This window comes from Alosa sapidissima, chromosome 2 (assembly GCF_018492685.1).
Source record: "Alosa sapidissima isolate fAloSap1 chromosome 2, fAloSap1.pri, whole genome shotgun sequence".
NCBI classification, from domain to species: Eukaryota; Metazoa; Chordata; class Actinopteri; order Clupeiformes; family Clupeidae; genus Alosa; species Alosa sapidissima.
The window spans coordinates 2407537-2430413 of NC_055958.1; the positions used below are offsets into that span (position 1 = coordinate 2407537).

A 22877-nucleotide genomic window follows, 5' to 3' on the forward strand; every position below is an offset into this window, starting at 1 on the left:
TGTCTGAGTCCAAGCTTAGGCTGCTGGCTAATGTCTTCAGGATGAATTTTCCAAGTCTTCATGATGCCACACACATCTTATTACTGTATGTGCCCTCATCTACTGTCATGTCACATACACTAATTACTGACAGCAGCAAACCACACAAGAGATGATCTATACCATACTGAAACTGCAGTAGTAGCACATTATGGGATGGTAAGGGGCACTGAAGAACGCATAGCCTCCGACTGCTACATGTGGGCAGTTTCAATTTGTCCAGTTAGGACATATCAGCTAAATATAGACATTTTAGCTCAATAAGTTCCTGGTACAATCTTTAGCGAGTCTGGAGTATAAATGTATGGAAATACTCTCTCAGTGAAAGTGTGAGTGAACGTGTGCAGGTCGATGTTATTGAGGCAGTCGGAGAACGAGAACTCTCCTCTGTCCCAGTCCAGCTGCACTCTGATCCTCTCGAGTTTCAGCTTCACGTTGAGAGGAGTGACCGGCTTGGACGGGAAGACTATTTCATATTCCCCACTAAACTGACCCACACCCCAGATGTCTTTGCTGCAGGAAACACCGGTAACACTCCATAATAAGGTGCCATAATAAATAGCAAACTAGTAATTACCTAACCCTTTGTTAATATTTGTTAATTGTTACTAACATATCTATTTGGCACAAGTTAATAGTTTTTTCATCATCAATTAAATATTTGTTGTTTGCATAAAATCTGTATGTTAATGTTTTAGCAAATCTATTAACTAATATTGTATTAATATGTGTTAATAGTTAACTAAATGTATTTTTGGCACTAATTAACAGTTATTTCTTACATCATTTAAATGTTAAATGTTTATTTACAAACTATATGTTAATAGAAAAGTTAATGACTTATTATTATTTAACTAATTGATATTAAACTGTGCAACATAGGACCCTTACAATAGATAGACAGAAAGATAATTTATTAATCCCAAAGGGGAAATTCAAGGAAAAAAACACGGAGCTACCTTGACATGCCGCCACTCTTGTCGGCGCCAGAAATGTTTGCAATAAAGTTGGTTAAGCTTAATTAATATATTAGTAGTATATAGCTATAAGCGTGGGGCCCCTTATAATAAAGTTAGTTGAGCTTAATTAATATATTAGTAATATATAACCATCAGTATGGGGGACCCTTATAATAAAGTTGGTTAAGCTTAATTAATATATTAGTAATATATAACTATCAGTATGGGGGACCCTTATAATAAAGTTGGTTATAGCTTTATTAATATATTAGTAATATATAACTATTAGTCAGACAGTGAAGGGACTGAGACCAAAACTGGCTTATCACTTTTATTCCTTTAGGAAAAGTTCAAACAAAACATGCCTTCAGACACTGGCATACATAAAACAGCATCTGCACAAGCAAAATAAAAAGAAGTAGTTGAATGGGCTATATTACATGCGTGATTCCTATACCATCACTGTCTGCCCTACTAGCAAGAGAGACGTGCGACATGGAATGTTCAGGTGCACAGAACGAGTTTATTAATATTCTGAGACTCACTAAACACTCACAGACGTAGACCATACGGAGGTAATGTATAAACATAATGCTAAACTACATGTACATTCATTTCCTGCTGGACTGAATTGCACTTTCCATGAGCACTAAGCTAAACTACACTGAATGCATGGAAAGTTGCTGGCGGAGTTTACAGCTAGTCACGTTAGACTCGTGTGTATGAACTCGTGGTCATAATGAAAACATTAATAAACGTTCTCTAAGTTGCTAGAATTGCTACCAAATCCTAACAATACAAGTAAAGTAATATAATACAGGTGGTATATCGAAGTTTTTAACGTAAACAACATTTTACAGTTACAAAATTAAAACAAAGTGGAGAGTGCTTTATGCAGTCAACCTACCCAATGCAAAGCATACCGCTTCTGATCAGCTATGGCAACAATGCAAGGACAAAACGCAGCAGAGCTGCAGTATACCGTTTCTCCAAAGGGGGCTCCAAAACACCAATCTCAAAAAAGCTGCTTAATTACGGCGAAAATCACATACAAACACCAAACTATATTTCTAACTCTGTTACACCCCTCCCCTGAATTTCACCAAATTCAAGCAGCAACCAAACAGTACTTCCAAAGGCAAAGAGTACACTACTTTCAAACACTAGACAGGGTCACCAATTACAGGACAGCCAACCACAAAGGTATCCAATAAGGACAAAGTGGAAGAAGAGGTGTGCCTTATACACCCCACAAGATCATAAAGCCAAAAACAATAAATTCCATAAATTCTCCACAAAGCTAATCAGAAAAGCTAGATAAATAATAATATGTCATTAACTTTTATATTAGTATATAGTTTGTAAATAAACAGTTAACATGTAAATTATGTAAGAAATAACTTAATTAGTGCCAAAAAGACATTTAGTTAATTAATACAATATTAGGTACAGTAATAGATTTGTTAAAATATTAACATACAGATTTTATGCAAACAACTAAATATTGAATTAATGATGAAAAAACTATTAACTTGTGCCAAATAGATATTTTAGTAACAATTAACAAATATTAACAAAGGGTTAGGTAATTACTAGTTTGCTATTTATTATGGCACCTTATTATGGAGTGTTACCGAAACGCCTCCTTTCCTCTGGGAAGACTCTGTCTTCACATGCAGGAACCAGACGTCACTGTCCCTGAGCTCCACGTCCCAGGAGTGAGTTTCAGAGTTGAAGCCCTCAGCGCCCAGGACACTGGACAGCCTGTCGAATCTCTCTGGGTTCTCAGGAAGCTGCTGTCTCTCTTCACTGAGTCGCACACCGGTCAGATCCTCAGATAGGAGGAGATTTGGATGCGCAGTGTTGGGATCCAGAGTCACAGGAGCTGCAAAGAATAAGAACACATGTACACACATAAGAATGTTGTGGGTGTTGTTGCTGCTGAGGATGATGATGAAGCTAATGGTGATGAAGATGACGACGATGGTGATGGTGATGAAGATGACGACGATGGTGATGGTGATGAAGATGATGATGATGAAGATGACGACGATGGTGATGAAGATGATGATGGTGATGATGATGGTGGTGATGATGATGATGGTGATGAAGATGACGATGGTGATGATGATGATGATGGTGATGATGATGAAGATGACGACGATGGTGATGATGATGATGATGACGACGATGGTGATGAAGATGATGATGGTGATGATGATGAAGATGACGATGGTGATGATGATGATGGTGATGAAGATGACGATGGTGATGATGATGATGATGATGATGAAGATGACGACGATGGTGATGATGATGACGATGGTGATGATGATGATGGTGATGAAGATGACGATGGTGATGATGATGATGGTGATGATGATGATGATGAAGATGGTGATGATGATGATGGTGATGAAGATGACGATGGTGATGATGGTGATGATGATGAAGACGATGGTGATGATGATGAAGATGATGATGGTGATGAAGATGACGACGATGGTGATGATGATGGTGGTGGTGATGATGATTATAATGACCACTATCATTTTCAAACCAAAGCCCTCCAAACTAAAATCAACCTCAGCCTACTGTCTACCCACTCTCTTGCGTCCAGCATTTAATCCTGTTGGTGCTGAACCTACAGTGAACTGCAGGCATAACATGGGTATTACAGGTCAAGACTTTGAAGTGACGCTGTACAGAAACATTCAATGTATTGTTACTGTCAAAAGAAAGTGTGCTGTGTGTCTGTATGTATGTGTGTGTGTGTGTGTGGGGGGGGGGTATTGTGTGTGTATGTGTGTGTGTTGGGGGGTCGGGTTTATGTGTCTTGCACGCATGTGTGTGTGTGTGTGTGCGTGTGTATGTGTGTGTGTGTGTGTGAGAGAGAAAACTCACTGTACTGTACAGTGTCTTTAATCTTCTCCCAGACTCTGAACTTCAGGTTGCCCAGGTGCTTTGCCACATTGATCAAAGCTCCTGAAACCCCCTCTGGATACTGCAGTGTGCACTGGGCTCTGAGTTAACATTTAGGAGTCCGTGCTGCTGTGTTGGGCTCTGAGTTAACATTTAGGAGTCAGTGCTGCTCTCTCTTGACCATATAGATAAGAGAGAGAGGGGTCAGTTCACTTACCTCTCCACTGTGCTCTTGTAGTTCTGCATTCATCATCACTCTCATCACGCATCATCATCACTCTCATCACGCATCATCACTCTCATCACGCATCATCATCACTCTCATCACGCATCATCACTCTCATCACGCATCATCATCACTCTCATCACGCATTATCATCACGCATCATCACGCTAAATTAATGAATCACTCACGGCCTCAAAGAAATGAAGATTAACTGCATTTAGCTAAAGAAATGAAGATTAACTGCATTTAGCTAAAGAAATGAAGATGAACTGCATTTAGCTAAAGAAATGAAGATTAACTGCATTTAGCTAACCAAAATGTCTTTGTGGTGAAATGAAGATGAACTGCATTTAGCTAAAGAAATGAAGATTAACTGCATTTAGCTAACCAAAATGTCTTTGTGGTGAAATGAAGATGAACTGCATTTAGCTAAAGAAATGAAGATGAACTGCATTTAGCTAACCAAAATGTCTTTGTGGTGAAATGAAGATGAACTGCATTTAGCTAAACAAAATGTCTTTGTGGTGTCTTTAGCGAATATACTGTATGATAGGCACCAGACAACTTTACTGAGTTAGAACTGGGATTTTTTTTACTTCACGTACAATGCATGTGGGTGAGGGAGCAAAGATTTACAATATTCAAAAGTATACATTTACAAAACCAATATCCTTATCAATTATTCCAAATGCACTCAGCAATTTCTATCTAAATTAACTTCTTGGCCAACTATAAATGAGCAGAATAGAAAAAGGCTGTAAAATGCGATTAGCTAATTTCTCACCTGGTTCCTGTAAAGAAATTGCTGGATTTTCTTAACCATTTCCACCCAACTGAGTGTTGGATTTTATCGAACCGATCAGTGACACTAGTGTAAAGGCTATTATAACACAAATATCTATGAATAGCTATAATACCTGTAACAATGTGTTGGGACCAGCTCCCATCTCCTTTGCTAGGGCTTTGATAGTGCTCGAAAGAGATGAGATCTCTTTGTTCATCTTCTCAATCTTCTCCTTCATCATCTGACTCTTCTGCTTCTCTTCCTATATAATATATTATATATATATATGTCTTATTTGCAAAGAAGAGAGGAGAGAGTTTCCACCTAAAGTCAGTCAGACCGTTTTAATAAAGACGCTTACTTAGCAATGCCAGTGTTTGTATCTGTGTGTGACATCTTAATAATGCCAAAGGATTTGCCACTAGAGTACTCTAGTAATTTATGTTTCATGTCACTTACCTTAAATGTCTGAGCTGCTTCATCTATGGGACTGAAGTTGTGATCTTTATGTTTCTTTGAGTCTCGACACACCGAACACACAGGCAGTTTATCCTGCAGGCAGAACAGAGTGAGTGCAGAGCGCAGGTCTCCACCTGTGCTAAGGCTTCCTGGCCTCTCTCCTGTAAGAAGGTCTCACACAGGTTCTTCAAAGCCAGTTTCGGAGGATATGTTTCCTTTGAGTTTCTTCTTCTACACACGGGACACTCTCTAGATCCTTTGCCGTCCCAGAACTGTTGCAAACAGGCTTCACAGAAACTGTGACTGCATGTCAAAATGACTGGCTCCTTGTAGATGTCACAGCAAATGGGACAGGAGAAATCTTCCTCTGAAAATTTGTTGGAGGCCATCTTCTATCTAAAAAAACAGACTGTGTGAATCTACAGACTGTGAAAGCGAGTCCAGATTCGTTCTGTTTGCATAAACAAAGCTTTTCACTTCCTCCTTCCTTCGGGAAGAGGCAGAGGGAGGCAGTCTCTGGTAGATGGATTCTGATTGGTCAACACTGCTCAGGAACAGTCATCACCTTGGATATGTAGATAGATTCTGATTGGTCAACACTGCTCAGGAACAGTCATCACCTTGGATATGTAGATAGATTCTGATTGGTCAACACTGCTCAGGAACAGTCATCACCTTGGATATGTTTGAAATATGTGAAACTGGTTCTTCTTGGCAGTCGTGACATCAGAGAAAGCCTGTGGCACTATGTGACTATGTGGCACGGACTCACTCAACATTTATGGTGGTGAGAAAGTGGATGTGGGTGCTGTTTACTGGTACATGCATAACTGAAGACTAGTGCCAACAGAACATGTACTGTGGTTCTGGACCCCCATTGGAAAAAGAGGCCCAAGCGGTGACTGTACACAGCACAGAGTAAAACTTAGACTCTAAGGTAAAATCTACTGCTGTGCAAACCTTCTCTCCAGCATTACTCACAGACGTGCAAACAAAAGTCAGCAATACCCAATGCAGGCACTCTGTTTCCCAGCATGCTTGACTGTGCTTCGCACATAACATTACATTACATTACATTTGGCTGACGCTTTTTTAACCAAAGCGACTAACAACATGGTAAACAGTAAGTTTTAGAACAATTCTCACAATTTTAGGACAGTTAAAAAAAAACACAGAGTACAGTAAGAATAAGTGCGTCGGTGAGTGCTGTATTTTAACAGTTACTTGTCAGTTTAAAGGCTGGTGAGTGCTAGGATCAGTAAGACTTGTTGTAAGTGTTGCTATGAGAGTAGATGTTCTCTAAAGAGCTGGGTCTTCAGGAGTTTTTTGAAAGTGGAAAAGGATGTCCCTGCCCTTGTAGGAACTGGCAGTGTGTTCCACCAACGAGGAACAACAGATGAGAAAAGTTTGGATTGGCTTGAGCGTACCGGTGGTAGAGCTAGACGTCGTTCGTCAGAGGAGCGCAGCGGTCTGGAGGTAGTGTAAGTCTGTATGAGGGCATTCAAGTAGGTGGGAGCAGAACCGGAGACTACTTTGTAGGCAAGCGTTAGAGACTTGAATTTGATGCGGGCCGCCATAGGTAGCCAGTGTAGCTGGATGAGCAGCGGGGTAACATGTGCCCTTTTGGGTTGGTTGTAGACCAGGCGCGCCGCCGCGTTCTGGATCATCTGAAGTGGTTGGGAGACCCGTCAGGAGGGCATTGCAGTAGTCGAGTCGTGAGATGACTATTGCCTGAACCAGAAGTTGGGTAGCATCTTGAGTCAAGTAAGTCCTGATTTTCCGTATGTTGTAGAGTGCGAAACGGCATGACCGGGCAACTGAGGCAACATGATCTGAGAAGTTTAGTTGGTTGTCGAGAACAACTCCTAGATTTCTTGCAGTCCTGGTCGGTGAAACAGACGGAGTCAAATTTGATGTTGATGTCGTGGTGTATGGTAGGTTTAGCTGGGATGACCAGCAGTTCAGTCTTTGAGAGGTTCAGCTGGAGGTGGTGTGCCTTCATCCATGTAGCTATGTCTGAAAGGCAATCTGAGATCCGTGCTGAAACCAGGGGGTCATCAGGTGGAAAGGACAGATAGAGCTGTGTGTCGTCTGCATAGCAGTGGTATGAGAAGCCGTGCGAACGGATAATCTGTCCCAAGGAGGTGGTGTAGATAGCAAAGAGGAGGGGGCCCAGCACTGAGCCCTGGGGGACCCCTGTGGTGAGATGGTGAGGTGCAGATAGCTGACCAAGCCATGATACGTTAAATGAGCGTCCTGTGAGGTAGGATTCAAACCAGGAGAGAGCAGCGCCGGAGATTCCCATGTCAGCGAGTATAGAGAGAAGGATACGGTGATTAACCGTGTCAAAGGCAGCCGATAAGTCAAGCAGAATGAGTACTGATGACCGAGCGGTCGCCCTGGCTTCTTTTAAGGCTTCTGTTACAGACAGCTGAGCCGTTTTGGTAGAGTGGCCGCTTTTGAACCCAGACTGATTTGGATCCAGAAGGTTGTTCTGTGAAAGGAAGTCAGAGACCTGTTTGGAGACTGCTCGTTCAATGCCTTTGGATAGGAAAGGCAGTAGTGAGACAGGGCGGTAGTTCTCGACTTGAGCAGGGTTGAGAGAAGCTTTCTTAAGTAACGGTGTTACCCGGGCCATTTTGAACGCTGTTGGAAATGTGCCGGAGGTTAGCGAGGCATTGATCACATGTGTGATAGCTGGAGCGATGGTCGGGCTGATGGACTGAAGTAGGCTCGTAGGTATAGGGTCCAGCGAGCATGTGGTAGGACGGCTGCATGTCAGGAGTCTGGACACTTCACTCTCGGAGAGAGGCGTGAATGCTGAAAAAGATGTTCCAGCAGTCCCTAGAGGTTGTAGGAGTGCGGTATCTGAGTCAGATGCGTTGAGTGGGCATGTAGAGAATTGACTGCTGATTGCCGCCACTTTGTTTGTAAAAAATGAGGCGAGGGTATCTGCAGTAAGGCTGGATGGAGGAGGAGGCAGCTGAGGGTTGAGTAGCGATTTGAAGGTTGAGAAAAGTTTTCGAGTGTCTGTAGCGCTGTTGATTTTGTCATTGTAGAAAGCAGTCTTAGCAGCAGTGATGCTGGCTGAGAAGGAGGTCAGGAGTGTCTGGTAGTTTTTGAGGTCGTCAGCTAGTTTGGATTTGTGCCATTTCCTCTCCGCGGCTCTGAGTTTGGTGCGCTGCGATCGGAGGGTATCATTTAGCCATGGATGAGAATGTTTGGATCAAGCTGGCCTTGTGGTAAGAGGGCACAGCTCGTCTAGACACGAGGTCAGTGTGGAGCAGAGCGAGTCAGTGGCTTCATTAACCTCCAGAGAGGAGAAGGTGTTGAGTGGAGGTAGACCGGAGGCAACCACAGAGGAGAAGTGCGAACATACTTGCCATTGTTGGGTGCTGAGATGTGTGTGGAGGAATTAAATGTGGATGGGGAGGAAGCAGAGGGTTTTACTCTACCCTGCTCCCCACAGTCACCGCTTGGGCCTCTTTTTCCACTGGGGGTCCAGAACCACAGTACATGTTCTGTTGGCACTAGTCTTCAGTTATGTTTAGTTGTTTCAGTTATGTTAAGTTATGTTAAGTTTTTTATGTTAAGTTATGTTAAGTTTTTTATAGTTTTTTTTCTCCAGGAGCGTTCTGTACATGTTTTTTTTGTTTGTTTTATTTTTCAGATATTAAAAAAAAAAATCGGATGCATTGCTATGTATTTTTTTCCAGCAGAAGTGGCCGTTTCTCTGTATTGCTTTCTTGACCACTGCAGCTTATAGATATTTTTCATTATTTTGCTAAAAGTGACAAATGCCATGTACCTTGCTCCAAAAGTCAGTGGAGACCGAGTTGACTGTTTGCCCCTCGGAATGGGCGAGGCTTAGCACATCTTTCTATGACGTGGATTTTGAGACATTCTTTCTGCACAGATTCGATCTCTCAAGCAAATACAACTTGATCCACATGCACAATGTTGGATGTGTGTGCTGAGTGATCCACTAATGTAGAATCAACACTTCACACACAGAAATGCAGATTTGCAAATGGTGTTCTACGCAAACACCCAAAAGTATAATATATTTTTTCAAATTACAAAACAATATATTTACAAATAGTATATTTGTGGATAGCAAAACGTGTGTGAATCAATGAATTTTGTAAATCATGATATGCACATTTACAAATATTTATTTGTATATTTGTATTTGTGTATTTACAAATACACATCTATTTGTGCATATCTTTTCGAGTATGTACAAATCTTTTTGAGACAATATACTGTACGTATGTTTCATGCTTGCACATATCACGCACGGTGCATGTATGTTGCATGCATTCCAATATGCTTAATCTGATCTGTGTGACCTCGTCTCTTTACCCAGTGGACTGTCAGCAGAGAGGTCCATTGAGCCGTGATTCTGTGTGACCTCGTCTCTTTACCCAGTGGACTGTCAGCAGAGAGGTCCATTGAGCCGTGATTCTGTGTGACCTCGTCTCTTTACCCAGTGGACTGTCAGCAGAGAGGTCCATTGAGCCGTGATTCTGCTCTTCTTTCCTCTTCCCTCAGCCCTGTTGCCTTGGAATCAGGTTCAATGGGATCTGTTTAAGCTGAGTCATTGATACATATTCATGTTGTAGACCCACTGCTGTATATTGTTGAGTTTATTTCCCAATTTATTGCTGTGGCTGATGGGACAGTATGATACGCATCTTCTTCAGGGGCATTAATATATTCCGAATATTGACCTTATTCAGAATTACAGTTCTTAATAGAATATTACACTCATATTCCTGTTTACATGTCACGCAGCACATGGGCCGTCAAACAATTTGTTATTATTTGCCATAATGCTATGCTTAATTGTCACGTAATACTGAAAATATTTTAATAGGACGTTGTATTGTGAATAAAGTGTTTACATGTCTAGAACGTACCTCAAATTGTGATTAAGATCGGAATATTATTCCGGTTAAAACAATCATAAAATGCTGAAAAGTCAAAAAGTAGTATATATCGCACACTGGAGAGTATTTTGCTGACTTTATTTGGCGTGAACCACGCGTTTCGCAATTTGCTTCATCAGGTTCACGTTCCTCATAAAATCATTAAATGCTGTGACTTATTCTGAATATTGTTTGTATTATAACTGGGTTAATATCAGAATATTAATGTCCATGTAAACTGTAACAACCCCTAAAATACAAGCCACTATTATTGTTCCACCTCAAGCTCTTCCGGATACAGCGTGTGACGTCATCCACTCCACAATCGCAAGGCTTCAAACCCAACACACTGACGCCTTTTTTGTGATCTCTGGCGACTTCAATCACATAACACTGGATTCCACACTCACAAATTTTTACCAGTATGTTGACTGCCCTACAAGGAAAAACAGGACAATAGACCTCATGTATGCAAACGTGAGGGATGCATACAGTGCAAACCCCCTCCCCCCACTGGGAAAGTCAGACCACAACCTCATTCATCTCCAGCCAATGTACAAGCCTAAAGTACAGAGGCTACCAGTTCCCACACGCACCTTCAGGAAGTGGACACCCGAAGTGGATGAGGCTCTGAGAGACTGCTTCGAGTGTACTGACTGGAGTGTGTTACAGAATGGAGAGGACTTGGAGGAGGTCACACAGTGCACAACTGACTACCTGAACTTCTGCATGGACATTGTTGTTCCCACCAGGACTGTACGCTGCTTTCCCAACAACAAGCCTTGGATAACCAGCAATGTCAAGACCCTTCTTCAAGTCAAGTCGGCTTTTATTGTCAATTTCTTTACATGCACTGGTCATACAAAGAATTGAAATTTCGTTTCTTACTCTCCCATGCAGACATAGACATGCTTTAAATACAGACATAGACATACTATGGACATAGCCATAGACAATAAACATTAAATTAAAGTGCAAGACTGAAATATAGAACATGTATGTATCAAAATAGAAATATAGGACATATATATAAAAAAAAAAAAAATAGAGGTAGTTGTGTTGTATATTTCTGTAGTCTTAACAGTTACATGAAGTTTAAACTTGTGCTTGTGTGACCTGTATATTTACATTGATATGCAGTATGCAGTAATTCAAGTATATCAGGCTTGATGTGAAGCAGCAACACGTTTGGCTGCGCAGTCACAGTGCAGTTCCACATGGCGGTGTTGGGGGGGGGGGGGGGGTTTGGTAGACAGGATCCTAGTTTCCTAGGTTCCTGGTTGGCTGGTGGGTGGGGGGGGCTGTCAGTGATGGGAGAGTGGGTAGAGTGTTCAGCATCCTGATTGCTTGGTGGATGAAGCTACTTGCCAGTCTGGTGGTGCGGGAGCGGAGGCTCCTGTACCGCTTTCCAGAGGGCAGGAGGCTGAACAGTTCGTGTGCAGGGTGGGTCGTATCCTTGACAATCATTAGTGCTTTGCGGGTGAGGCGGGTGGTGTAAATGTCCTGCAGGGAGGGGAGTGGTGCTCCAATGATCCTCTTAGCTGTGTTAACAGTGCGCTGGAGGGTCTTCCTGTTCTGATCTGTGCAGCTTCCGCCCCACACTGTGATGCTGCTGGAGACGATGCTCTCGATGGTCCCTCTGTAGAATGTAGTCATGACAGGAGGCGTGGCACTTGCCTTCTTCAATTTGCGCAAGAAGTAGAGGCGCTGCTGGGCTTTCTTCGCCAGTGATGCTGTGTTGGTGGTCCAGGAGAGGTCGTCGCTGATGTGCACCCCCAGAAATTTTGTGCTGCTCACTCTCTCCACAGCATCTCCGTCGATGGACAGTGGTGGCAGTTGTTTGTGGCCTCTCTGAAAGTTGACAACAATCTCCTTGGTCTTGCTGACATTTAGCAGGAGGTTGTTGTCTTTGCACCATTTAGCCAGCAGGTCTACTTCTTCTCTGTAGTGAGCCTCATCGCCCTTAGTGATGAGGCCCACCAGTGTTGTGTCGTCCGCAAACTTCACCAGATGGTTGGAGCTGTGAGTGGTTGCACAGTCATGTGTTAGCAGTGTGAAGAGCAGGGGGCTGAGCACAGGAACAGGAAAAAGGAACAGGAAAAAGATGGCGTTCAGAGAGGGGGACATGGCAGAGCTGAGGCGCGTGCAAGGGGAACTCAAATTCAAGCTGAAGGAAGCTAAGGAGGATTACAGAAAGAAGGTGGAACAGAAGCTGCAGGAAAACAACTTGAAGGAGACATGGGACTGCATGAAGGTTATCACTGGCCTGAAGAAGAACAGCAGCTCTGTGGAGGGGGACCTGCACAGGGCGAACCAGTTGAACCACTTCTACAACAGGTTTGACTCCCCTGCTCCAGCTCCAATGGCGGTGGTCTGTCCACCATCCCCCAGCCCCCACCCTCACACCCCCTCAATACCAGCGCAACACTCACCTCCATCATCACAGGCTATCGTACCCCCACCATCACTGGATTTTGCACCTCTCCCCCACATGGTGATCACGAACAATGAGGTGACAACGACCTCAGTCAACAGCCATCAGACACACAGATCCCAGATGCACCCCACCCCTACTCAAGGCCTGTGCTGCTGAACTGGGGGAACCACTGAAGCACATCTTCAATTTGAGCCTACGCCTTGGACAAGTTCCAACACTGTGGAAGACATCATGTCTCACTCCTGTCCCTAAGAAGCCACACCCTAGTGAGCTTAATGACTACAGACCTGTCGCTCTTACATCACATGTGATGAAGACAATGGAGCGATTGGTCTTAGGCATGCTCAGACCCCAGGTACGCCATGCACTAGAACCGTTACAGTTTGCTTACCAGGAGAAAGTGGGCGTGGACGATGCCATCACTTATCTTCTACACAGGACACATTCCCACCTGGACAAGGGGAAAAGTGCTGTGATAATCATGTTCTTTGATTTCTCAAGTGCTTTTAACACCATCCAGCCCCTCAGATTGGGAGACAAGCTCTTGCAGATGGGTGTGGACGCTCACCTGGTAACCTGGATTACAGATTACCTAACCGAGCGACCACAGTTCGTCAGACTGAAGAACTGTCACTCTGACACTGTGATCTGCAGCACCGGAGCGCCACAGGGAACTGTGCTCTCTCCAGTCCTGTTCACCCTGTACACATCTGACTTCTGCTACAACACCGAGTCATGCCACATGCAGAAGTTTTCTGATGATACTGCAATTGTGGGGTGTATCAGGAACGGGCAGGAGGAGGAGTACAGGAGCCTGGTGGAGGACTTTGTGCAATGGTGCAAACTCAATCATCTTCAACTTAACACTTCAAAGACCAAGGAGATGGTGGTGGATTTCCACAGGTCTAAGCCCACTCTGCTATCAGTTCACATTGATGGGGTCAATGTGGAGGTGGTTAGCACCTACAAGTATCTGGGTCTCCACCTGGACAATAAACTGGACTGGTCAGCCAACACTGATGCACTCTACAAGAAAGGGCAGAGCAGGCTGTACTTCCTGAAGAGGCTGCGGTCCTTCAATGTGTGCAGTAAGCTCCTCAGGATGTTCTACCAGTCTGTTGTTGCCAGCGTCCTCTTCTATGCAGTAGTATGCTGGGGTGGAAGCACAAGGAAGAAGGATGTGGGGCGAATTGACAGGCTGGTAAGGAAAGCTGGCTCTGTAGTGGGAGCTGAACTGGAGTGTATCACTTCACTATCTGACAAAAGGACCCTGAACAAACTGATCAACATCTTGGACAATGAGTGTCACCCACTCCCCAGCACTATTGTTAAACAGAAGAGCCTGATCAGCTGGAGACTTCGCTCACTGCCTTGCACAACTGACAGACTGAGAAAGTCATTTGTCCCCAGGGCCATTGAACTGTTCAATGCCTCACTTAAGGGAAGAGGAGAGATAGACTTCTCTGTATAGTCTGTCTGCCTCTTCATCCCCTCCATGTTTGGTACTGTCTGTCCACTAGCCACTTGTACCACTGTCTTTATGCCTCACTGTTTGCGTGCTATATTAGCACATTAGCATAACCCCCCCCTCCATGCCACAGCCGAACTGTGGCCACACTTATACATTTTCTTAAATAGTTAAATATATAGATATATAGACTTTCCTTTACTTTATTTCTGCATTGTTGCACTGTTGACTTACTCATTTGCACTATAACCATGACCACTATCACCATTGCACTACCACCATGACACTCATTCACACAGAGCACCTTAGAGCACCTTACCATGTACAGAGAATCACAGGCTCAGTCCCTGCCTCAGTCATTGCAAGCGCCTCTGATTTATTAATCACCACTATGTGGATACTGTTTTTAGAATTGATTTAGATTAAGTGTTAGTATAATTTGTAATTTTGTTATTTGTATTTTAGTATATTTTTATATATTGTATTAAGTGTTAGTATAATTTGTATTTTAGTATATTTAGCATATTCTTTATCTTCTACTGTCCTTACTGCTTAGTTGTGTTTTTATATTATATACTTTAATTACTCTTCTGCTGTTAAAGAATGTGTTTGTCTTGTATGTATGCTGCTGAGACCTTGAATTTCCCCTGGGGATCAATAAAGTATCTATCTATCTATCTATCTATCTATCTTGTCTTGTCCAGGAGAAGTTTACATTAATATTTATATAGCTTTGGGACAGCACGTTTGCCATCAACAACTTACCTGAAAATTGTGTGTGCACAGTGTATGTGTGTTTGAAACATTGTTTTTGTCTGTTATTGAACATACCATCAGGTCTTACAAAAGTAGCTTTATTGTATAAAACAGTTTTTTGGGGGGTTATGTTTTTTGCTGCAAGGCAGCTAATCTGCATGAACCTCAATTAATTATTCTGAGCATGTTTTTGACAGACCAAAGTTGCATATTTTCTATGTTAATGTCAGAGAACAAAGTGATACACTCTGTTCATCCGTTCTATGACATATTTTAGCTGCCTGGCCGGCCATGCCTGAGTTTCGGCACTGTGCCTGAGAACTGGTCCTGGGATGTCCGACTGTGTTTCATGTCTGCTCTCAGATGAGTGACCCACTCTGGGTGCTCTGTATTGACCAATACCAGGATGCCCACCACATGCATGTTCTATATTGACCAATACCAGGATGCCCACCACATGCATGTTGACCAATACCAGGATGCCCACCACATGCATGTTGACCAATACCAGGATGCCCACCACGTGGATGCTCTGTACAAGACCAATACCAGGATAGACTGCAGCAGGGATGCTCAGAGTCGAGGACGAAGAAAAGTACGGGAGCATTCTCTCAGTGAATCTCTGTGTGAAAGTATGTAGGTGTGTGTTATTCTCAGGGTCATAGAATGAGAGCTTTCCTCTGTCCCAGTCCAGCTGCACTCTGATCCTCTGGGGTTTCTGCTTCACTCTCAGGTGAGTAATAGGCTGGGATGGGGAGAATGAAGCGTACGTGGTGTTGTAGTAGCACACGCTCCAAACTCCGCTGCTGTCGGAAACCACCCCCTTCCTGAGGGCCCACTGTCTCATCACACCCAGGAACCAGCTGTCGCTGTCCCTGACCTCCACGTCCCAGCCGTGAGTCCCTGAGTCAAAGGCCTCCGAGCCCAGCACGTTGTACGCCCAATCGAATTGCTCTGGGTTATCAGGAAGCTGCCGCCACTTATCACCAAGAGTCACGCTCATGAGGTCATCAGACAGGGAGAGATATGAGTTTGCAGTGTTGGGATCCAGAGTCACAGGTGCTACAGAGAGAGAGAGGGAGAGAGAGAGAGAGAGAGAGATAGAGAGAGAGTGAAACAAATACAGTACATAAAACTTTGGTTTTAACCTCTGAATATGAACTCAGCCTCGATAACCCTATTAGCACTATGTGGCCTTATAAAGTAATATATATTATAAAGTTGTCACGCCCGGCTTTGCCGTGCTGGGTGTGCTCACTCCACCTTTGATATAATATGTGTGGGCGGTCTCTCTCCCCCCAGTCTGAAGGGGGAGCTGTCTGTGTTCAGTCCATCTGGTCTAGACAGCAGCTGATTGGCGGGACTGTTTAAAAACATCTTGTGCCAGTTGTTCGCTCTCTGCCATGCACAGCTCTGCTTGGCTCTGCTCGTCGATAGTGTTAATTTTGTCACCTATTTTTAATTTAGTCTTAGTCTTAGTCTTGTGACGAAATGTCCTTTTTAGTCTTTGTCATATTTAGTCATTCAAATATCATTTTTGTTAGTCAAGTTTTAGTCGACTAAAAGTCTCGTCAATTTAATCTAGTTTTAGTCAAAAGAAAACTAAAGGTATCTTAGTCTTAGTCAGTTTTAGTCAACACATTTTAGTCTTTTTTATATAAGAAATTATTTCTGATTACCATTTGAGTCAAATAGTGTTTCACACATCTCAATTTTCCAACAATATTGTGTGTCCACAGGGCTACTCGTCTGTTATAATTACTCATTCTGATTTTTTGTCAGTCCGTATGTTTACATGCACAGGTAAGTCGAGCTACAGTTATAGCTCGGCTGGGATTTGACCATAGACAGTAAAAGATTTGACTGGACCACTGTCATATTCGTAGACCAGTGTTTCTCAAAGTGTTGCCCGGGGATCACTGGTGGTCCGCAAGCTATCCCAAGTAGTCCGCGAGCAGACGTGGTAAAATATAATATAGATGAGTTGTTTGCAATATTGAACCAACTTGTATGTAAAAACAGTTCTGCAACACTGTCTATGTAAGATATGCCAGTTTAAAATCATACAGTATGAATCCACACAATAAGCAAAGTGCAAAGACAATAAGCAAGGTGGTTCAGTGAGTAGGCCTTTTGTGTAGACTAATTATAGGCTACTGTTGAAGTAGGTCTAATCTTTTTTTTTTTTTAGCTAGGGTTAGTTTAGTGGTCCTGAAACTGAAAATGTTTGAGAAACACTGTCATAGGCCAAAGTATTAATGTTTTACTCCGCCTCGCTAGATGGCGATATGCACCCAAACACAACACATTCCCCAATCAGACTCTCCATCTTAGCCATAGCTAACTTGCTAGCGAACTTTCCATATTAGCTTACTTGCTAGCAAACTTTGCATCATCAGTCTAACTAGTTAAATAGTTGACATTACATGATGAACATTTTCGTATGGACATTCTGGGGGATGTTAATTTGTATGAGAGAAGCTTCAACTTCTGGGTATGTAGCATTGTGGCATAAAGCTTAGGTAGTTAGCTTGCTAACTCTTGCAGAAATATCCAGTGTTCTTGTTCCATGTAGTTTCGTGTTGCAGCCACAGGGTTGCAGCAACAGCACTTAGACTAGCCTACAGGAAAGCTGTTGCGTATGAACTCATTCGGAATATTTTGAAAACATAACAGCTAGATATTCTGTCTTTTGTAGACGAAAATGAAGAGAGATTTTATCTTAGTTTTTATTTCATTCAAAACATTTTAGTCTCGTCTTTTTTCGTCAACAGTAATGCATCTTAAGATAGTCTTAGTCAGTGTTTCAGGACAATACTGCCGTCTCGTCATCGTCTCGTCTTAGTCATGAAAAAAAGGCCGTTGACGAACATATTTCCTCTCGTCTCGTCTGACGAAATTAACACTACTGCTCGACTGGGCTTTGCTCTGGCCTCCATGCTGGTGGCAGCACCATCCTTTTTGCATTACACATAGCCTACACTTTACTGATCTGCACTACACTTTTGATTAGCTTTCTCTTGCTTCTCATGTACTGACTTGATACACTTATTTAATCAAATTAATTTTTCATCGTATAAGTTAATGTTTTAATAAATTATTTTGGATTTAACTAACAAACGGTGTGGTCTCCGGTATGTCATTGCTACTGTGAGCCATGTAGTCGTGACAAAGTATACAGTAATAAGCTGTATACTGAATTGTGTGGAAGACACAGGGGTCATTAACATTGGCTTCAATGGAAATATTACATCACATTTTTTTTGTGTGTATGAATTTTTATAACAGAAGTTCATATAAATACATCAAGAACAACAACGACAACAACAGAACCAGAAACAACAACAGTGCTCTTTTTCTGCTGATCACCGCAGCCAGATAACTACAGTTGGGACCAATGTGCAGGCAGCTTAATGCTGATGAATCGTACAAGTCAAAACCTGCAGACTGCACACAGTGGACCCTAATCTAAATGCTGGGCAAAGTGCAAGTCTAAAGTCTAACTAAAGCTTGTTTAATAACTATGCAAAATCCATTTGCAAATTTAATACCATGAGAACGGTCCTAGGCACAAACAGCGGTGGGTCAGCTAAAAGCTGTCTCACACCACATGGTGTTGTTAGTTCATGTGCGAGAACGTTGCTCATAGACTGACTTTGCATTTTGCCCAGCCTTTAAATTATGGCCCTTTGTTTTTAACAACTCTGCTTAAATGATCCTAACTGGAAGAAAAAAACATTAGATCTCACCAATAAGAATGTGATGTCACCAGCTCCCATCTCCTCCTCTATTGCTCTGATGGTGTCTGAAAGAGATGAGATCTCACTGTTGATCTTCTCCAGCTTGTCCTTCATCATCTGACTCTTCTGCTCCTCTTCCTCCCTCAGTGCAGCTATCCTAGCTGCCTCTTCATCTCGTAGAAACCGGTGCAACTTCTTAAACTCCTCCTTGATCTGTTTCTCTGTATGTTGGGCCTGAACCTGTAAAACCACATGTGTTTTTAACGTGACAACCCCTTTGAAAAATAGAATTAAAATGTTTGTATTTACACAAGTTGTTAGCATTACTTTTAGGTGCAGTGCAGTTTCATCACAAGTGACTTTAATGTCTTCAAAGGCTGCCAGTTTATCCTTCAAAGGCTTCAGTTTGTCGTTGACTTCCTCCTTGAAGTCAATGACATAAACACAATATGGAGGTCAAGATACCATGATGTCTATTATTTTCTATCTATTTATTTGTGTGTGAGTGTGAGTGTGTGTGAAAAGAAAAACAGCAACATATATATATATATATATATACATATATATATATATATATATATATACATATATATATACATATATATATTATGTCACATTATATTTTTAAAGTAAACCAAAATAAAAGGCATTCTCTACATTCTCAACCAAATGATATAGTGCACTTAGTATAGGTAACGCACCCATACATACACAACAAGCCCTCTCTTAGCTGCTAATTTGATTCAGCGCTTGAGAAATTGTAAAGTGAAGATTACATGTATATGACAGACATTTAAATGCACATTTGCTCATAGTATGATGGTGATGGGAGACTTGAAGGCACCATAGATGAAGAGTATTCCCATAATATCAATTGCTTCTATGTCTCAGGTACAACAAAATGCATAACACAACAATGATACATTCTTAAGATAAGCCCTTTTTAAAGTATATCTTTTGGTCAGTATGAAGTAAAGTACAGAGTACAGAAAATGAGTGAGAGAGAGAGAGAGAGAGAGAGAGATGGAGGTTGGTTTGCCAAAACAACGCCCAGTTGGGATCCAACTGAAGTCCCTGTGACCAGGACACATATCATCACAGACACAGATAACTTTGTTCTGCTACTATACACATTTAAAATGCTGTACATTAAAGTAAGACTCTAATGTCACTAAATATTGTATCACCCATGCAAAAAAAACATGCATGAATACCCTTACCTTGCATTGGTCTACTGCTTCATCTATGAGACTGAAGCTGTGATTTTTATGTTTCTTTGACTCTGGGCAAATATGACACACAGGCTGTTTATCCTCCAGACAGAAGAGCTTGAGTTTCTCTCGGTGAAAACTACAGAGCACCTCAGCCACAGGCAAAGACCTGTGACCTTGCTCCGTTAAGAAGGTCTCACACAGGCTCCTTAAAGCCAGGTTAGGGGGATAGCCGTCTTTTGAGCACTTTTTCCTGCAGTGGACACTCCTGCGATCCTTTGGTCTCCCAGTACTGCTCCAGACAGGCTTTACAGATACTGTGACTACAGCTCAGAATCACGGGGTGATTGTAGATGTCACAGCACACTGGACAGGAGAAGTCCACTTCTGAGAAATATGCCATTCTGTCCCGGGTATCAATCACTCTGCATAAGAGCCAGCTTTCACATTCAACTCGGGTGCTGAGAGAATCCAATATTCATTGATAGATTGTATCCTGAAGCATTGCCTATGTAAACCGATTTGTTTGAGGAAGTTTTAAATGTCCTACATCATTTCTACACTGTAAAAAATAATACTGTGGTTTTGTTGCTTTAACTTAATTTGTTTAGTTAATATAACTAAACTGTGAAAATTGTCGAATACTAAGTTTTCACTGATTCAACTTTGTTCTAAGTTCAATGAACAAGCACTTTGTTGTCTTCACTTAAATGAAGTAGCCCTAACAAAACACGTCACATGCTCGTTACTGCCACCTCTGGCCAGACCTGTTTACATCACTTTGCCCTGTTGGAAGAAAAGCACATGGAGGAATCGTCTCAATTTTCATCCGACGTAATCCGTCAATATTCAGTGTTTTTGGTGAGTAAACTTTAGTACACAACCACTCAATGAATTGAATGAGTAGAACTATTTCCATATAATTGGATGAAACACTTGCATTTCGTAGATGTTTTCGCTTAACCACATATCTCGCTAGTTATACCAGTAAAAGCTAGCATAATGCTGTAATGTACCAAGCCACTTGAAGAAAACAAGTCTTTTCTCTATTCCTTATGGTTATTTCCCCTTGTGTATTTTACAAAAATAGCTAAGGAGATGTTTTTTGTTTGTTTGTTTAAGCCAAGTTGGTTGGTGGTTATCTATTTGCATACATTCACTTAGATGGGTACGAACTAGCCTGCTAACTAACGGAAGCTTCTCTTCTCCATCAGCATGTTCTTCCTTCACAAGGACTAATGACAATTTAACCTTAATTCAGATTAGTAAGGGTGATATGTTTGTTTTCACAGTTTGAGCCAAAAGTTTACTTTAAAAACAGCACTGAGAGTGTGTGGCAAGAAATGAGTCAATAACTGAAGGATTTTACACTGCTGGTTACTTGATGCTATCAAAGATCCTTTAGTAGCCTACATCCTATATCAACCATCTCTGATGCTATTTAGCACAGTGGACATAAATGTAGATTATAATTATGAACCCATTAAGCATATCTTTATTAAGCATGACTTCAATTCTCACTATGTTTAGTATAGGTGATAAAAGTTACCTAAGCATTTCTACAGTGTTCATAGAAAGTCCTCATTCAAATCTGAATAATATTGTGTATCATAATGTAGGCCATGTAGTATCAATGTTTAACAGATATCTCAATAATGCTTTTACAAACACATTTTTGTGCATTGAAATCTCAGATGCTTGTAATTTATCTCTGTTACAGAAGAGTGTTAATGAAGTGGACCTGTAAACTGAGCCCATTTTCAACGTGGAATCAGAGGGTCATCAGAAGACATACTCTGACGCACGGACAGCACAGCCACTTTTGCCCCTTGCTCTGCTTGTTTTGACCTGAACGGACATTTCTGTACACACAATTGATTTTTTATTTTATAGTGTCACCAGGTATTAACAGAATTGCCTGTTTATCTTTTTTTTTTTGTTGTCATATTCTGCATTCTGCATTCACTGCATCCTCACGGAATTCAACTGTCTGATGTCTGCTGATCTCTTGAGAACCTTCCTCAGTGAACTTGATGAATATCTGCCCATGTTTCTTGTCCTTTTCAGAAAAAGGGACCCTGCCATCACAAGCTCCAAGACATTCTTAGATGGCTTGATGCTCATGTAAGTATTGAACATATGACTCCTGCATTCTATGATGTGAATATTAATGAGCTCAGAGTTTTTTCTATTTTGTTTTTGTTTAACATTGTGTTTGTGTTTGTGTGTTTCCTTTTGCATTTCAGGATTCCAACAGAATAAGCGAACAACAGTCCTGCTTGGCATGCCCCACTTTCTTCGTCAAGATACTTCCAGCATTCTAAAGACCTGTGAGGTAGGTTTAGCAAATGACTTCAAATGTGATTTAGAAGCACTGGTTGAAATACAAGGACATGCTCTACAGATGGAAACTCATCATTTTATAAAGCATGTAACATTGTATTTGAACTAAGCAGATTATTTTAACTGTTCTAAACTGTAATAGAATAAAAGCATGTCCCTGGTAATGAGTTAAATATTCATCATTCTGGTGATTTGTTTTTCAGCCAACTGGTCCAGTTGAAGATGTCTTAAAAGAAACCAGTGTGGGGATCCTGATCGTGTATGAGGACTGCAGCAAATGCGTGGTTCTACAAAATCAATGACATATGTCTTGTTTTGGAGGAACAGTTTATCGTCATGGACATTTCCAATATTCCAAAGGCCTTTGAACTCTTTGGACTGATGGGTCTCAATATGGACTACCCGAAGCATCTAAAATTCACGTTTGAAGTACTACAAAAGCTGTTCTTGAACATTGGAGGGAGCTCCTCTTCACATGAACATTGCAGCTGCTTTCTCCGAAACAGGCTGCTTGGTAAAGAGTAGTACAACAACCTTCCGTAGAACTTGGACTTGGTCCTCAGTTTTGATTTGTTTTTATGTGTGTTTTCAGATTATTTTTT

General features: G+C 41.8%; 2 protein-coding genes and 1 long non-coding RNA gene across 3 annotated transcripts; 1 reads left to right on the plus strand and 2 right to left on the minus strand.

Annotated features, from left to right (window-relative positions):
* Positions 1–296: 296 nt before the first annotated feature.
* LOC121686865 (zinc-binding protein A33-like) lies at positions 297–5186 on the minus strand. Its single transcript, XM_042066871.1, has 5 exons — positions 5064–5186; positions 4138–4160; positions 3903–4021; positions 2639–2883; positions 297–563 (listed from the first exon to the last, which is right to left on the minus strand). The coding sequence occupies exons 1-5, from the start codon at positions 5169–5171 to the stop codon at positions 297–299; spliced, it is 762 nt and encodes a 253-aa protein (XP_041922805.1). The 5' UTR covers positions 5172–5186.
* Positions 5187–15926: 10740 nt separating this feature from the next.
* LOC121686882 (E3 ubiquitin-protein ligase TRIM35-like) lies at positions 15927–20335 on the minus strand. The gene is made up of 4 exons (XM_042066872.1): positions 20180–20335; positions 19049–19144; positions 18731–18961; positions 15927–16043 (listed from the first exon to the last, which is right to left on the minus strand). Exons 1-4 carry the CDS (start codon positions 20333–20335, stop codon positions 16035–16037), a joined length of 492 nt encoding a protein of 163 aa, XP_041922806.1. The 3' UTR covers positions 15927–16034.
* A 243-nt stretch (positions 20336–20578) lies between these two features.
* Positions 20579–22567, plus strand: LOC121694459. Its single transcript, XR_006025762.1, has 4 exons — positions 20579–20793; positions 21653–22056; positions 22179–22267; positions 22479–22567. It is a non-coding gene; the product is annotated as an uncharacterized LOC121694459 (long non-coding RNA).
* Positions 22568–22877: the final 310 nt, after the last annotated feature.

Coding starts and splice junctions, on each gene's coding strand:
- LOC121686865 (XM_042066871.1), bottom strand. CDS start 5,171: ATGATGAAGGAGAAGATTGAGAAGATGAACAAAGAGATCTCATCTCTT. Junction 4,161..5,063: donor GTCCCAACACATTGTTACAG/GTATTATAGCTA, acceptor TGATGAATGCAG/AACTACAAGAGCACAGTGGA. Junction 4,022..4,137: donor TACAAGAGCACAGTGGAGAG/GTAAGTGAACTG, acceptor ATGTTAACTCAG/AGCCCAGTGCACACTGCAGT.
- LOC121686882 (XM_042066872.1), bottom strand. CDS start 20,335: ATGGCATATTTCTCAGAAGTGGACTTCTCCTGTCCAGTGTGCTGTGAC. Junction 19,145..20,179: donor AGTGTCCACTGCAGGAAAAA/GTGCTCAAAAGA, acceptor ATTGACTTCAAG/GAGGAAGTCAACGACAAACT. Junction 18,962..19,048: donor AAACTGCACTGCACCTAAAA/GTAATGCTAACA, acceptor GTGGTTTTACAG/GTTCAGGCCCAACATACAGA.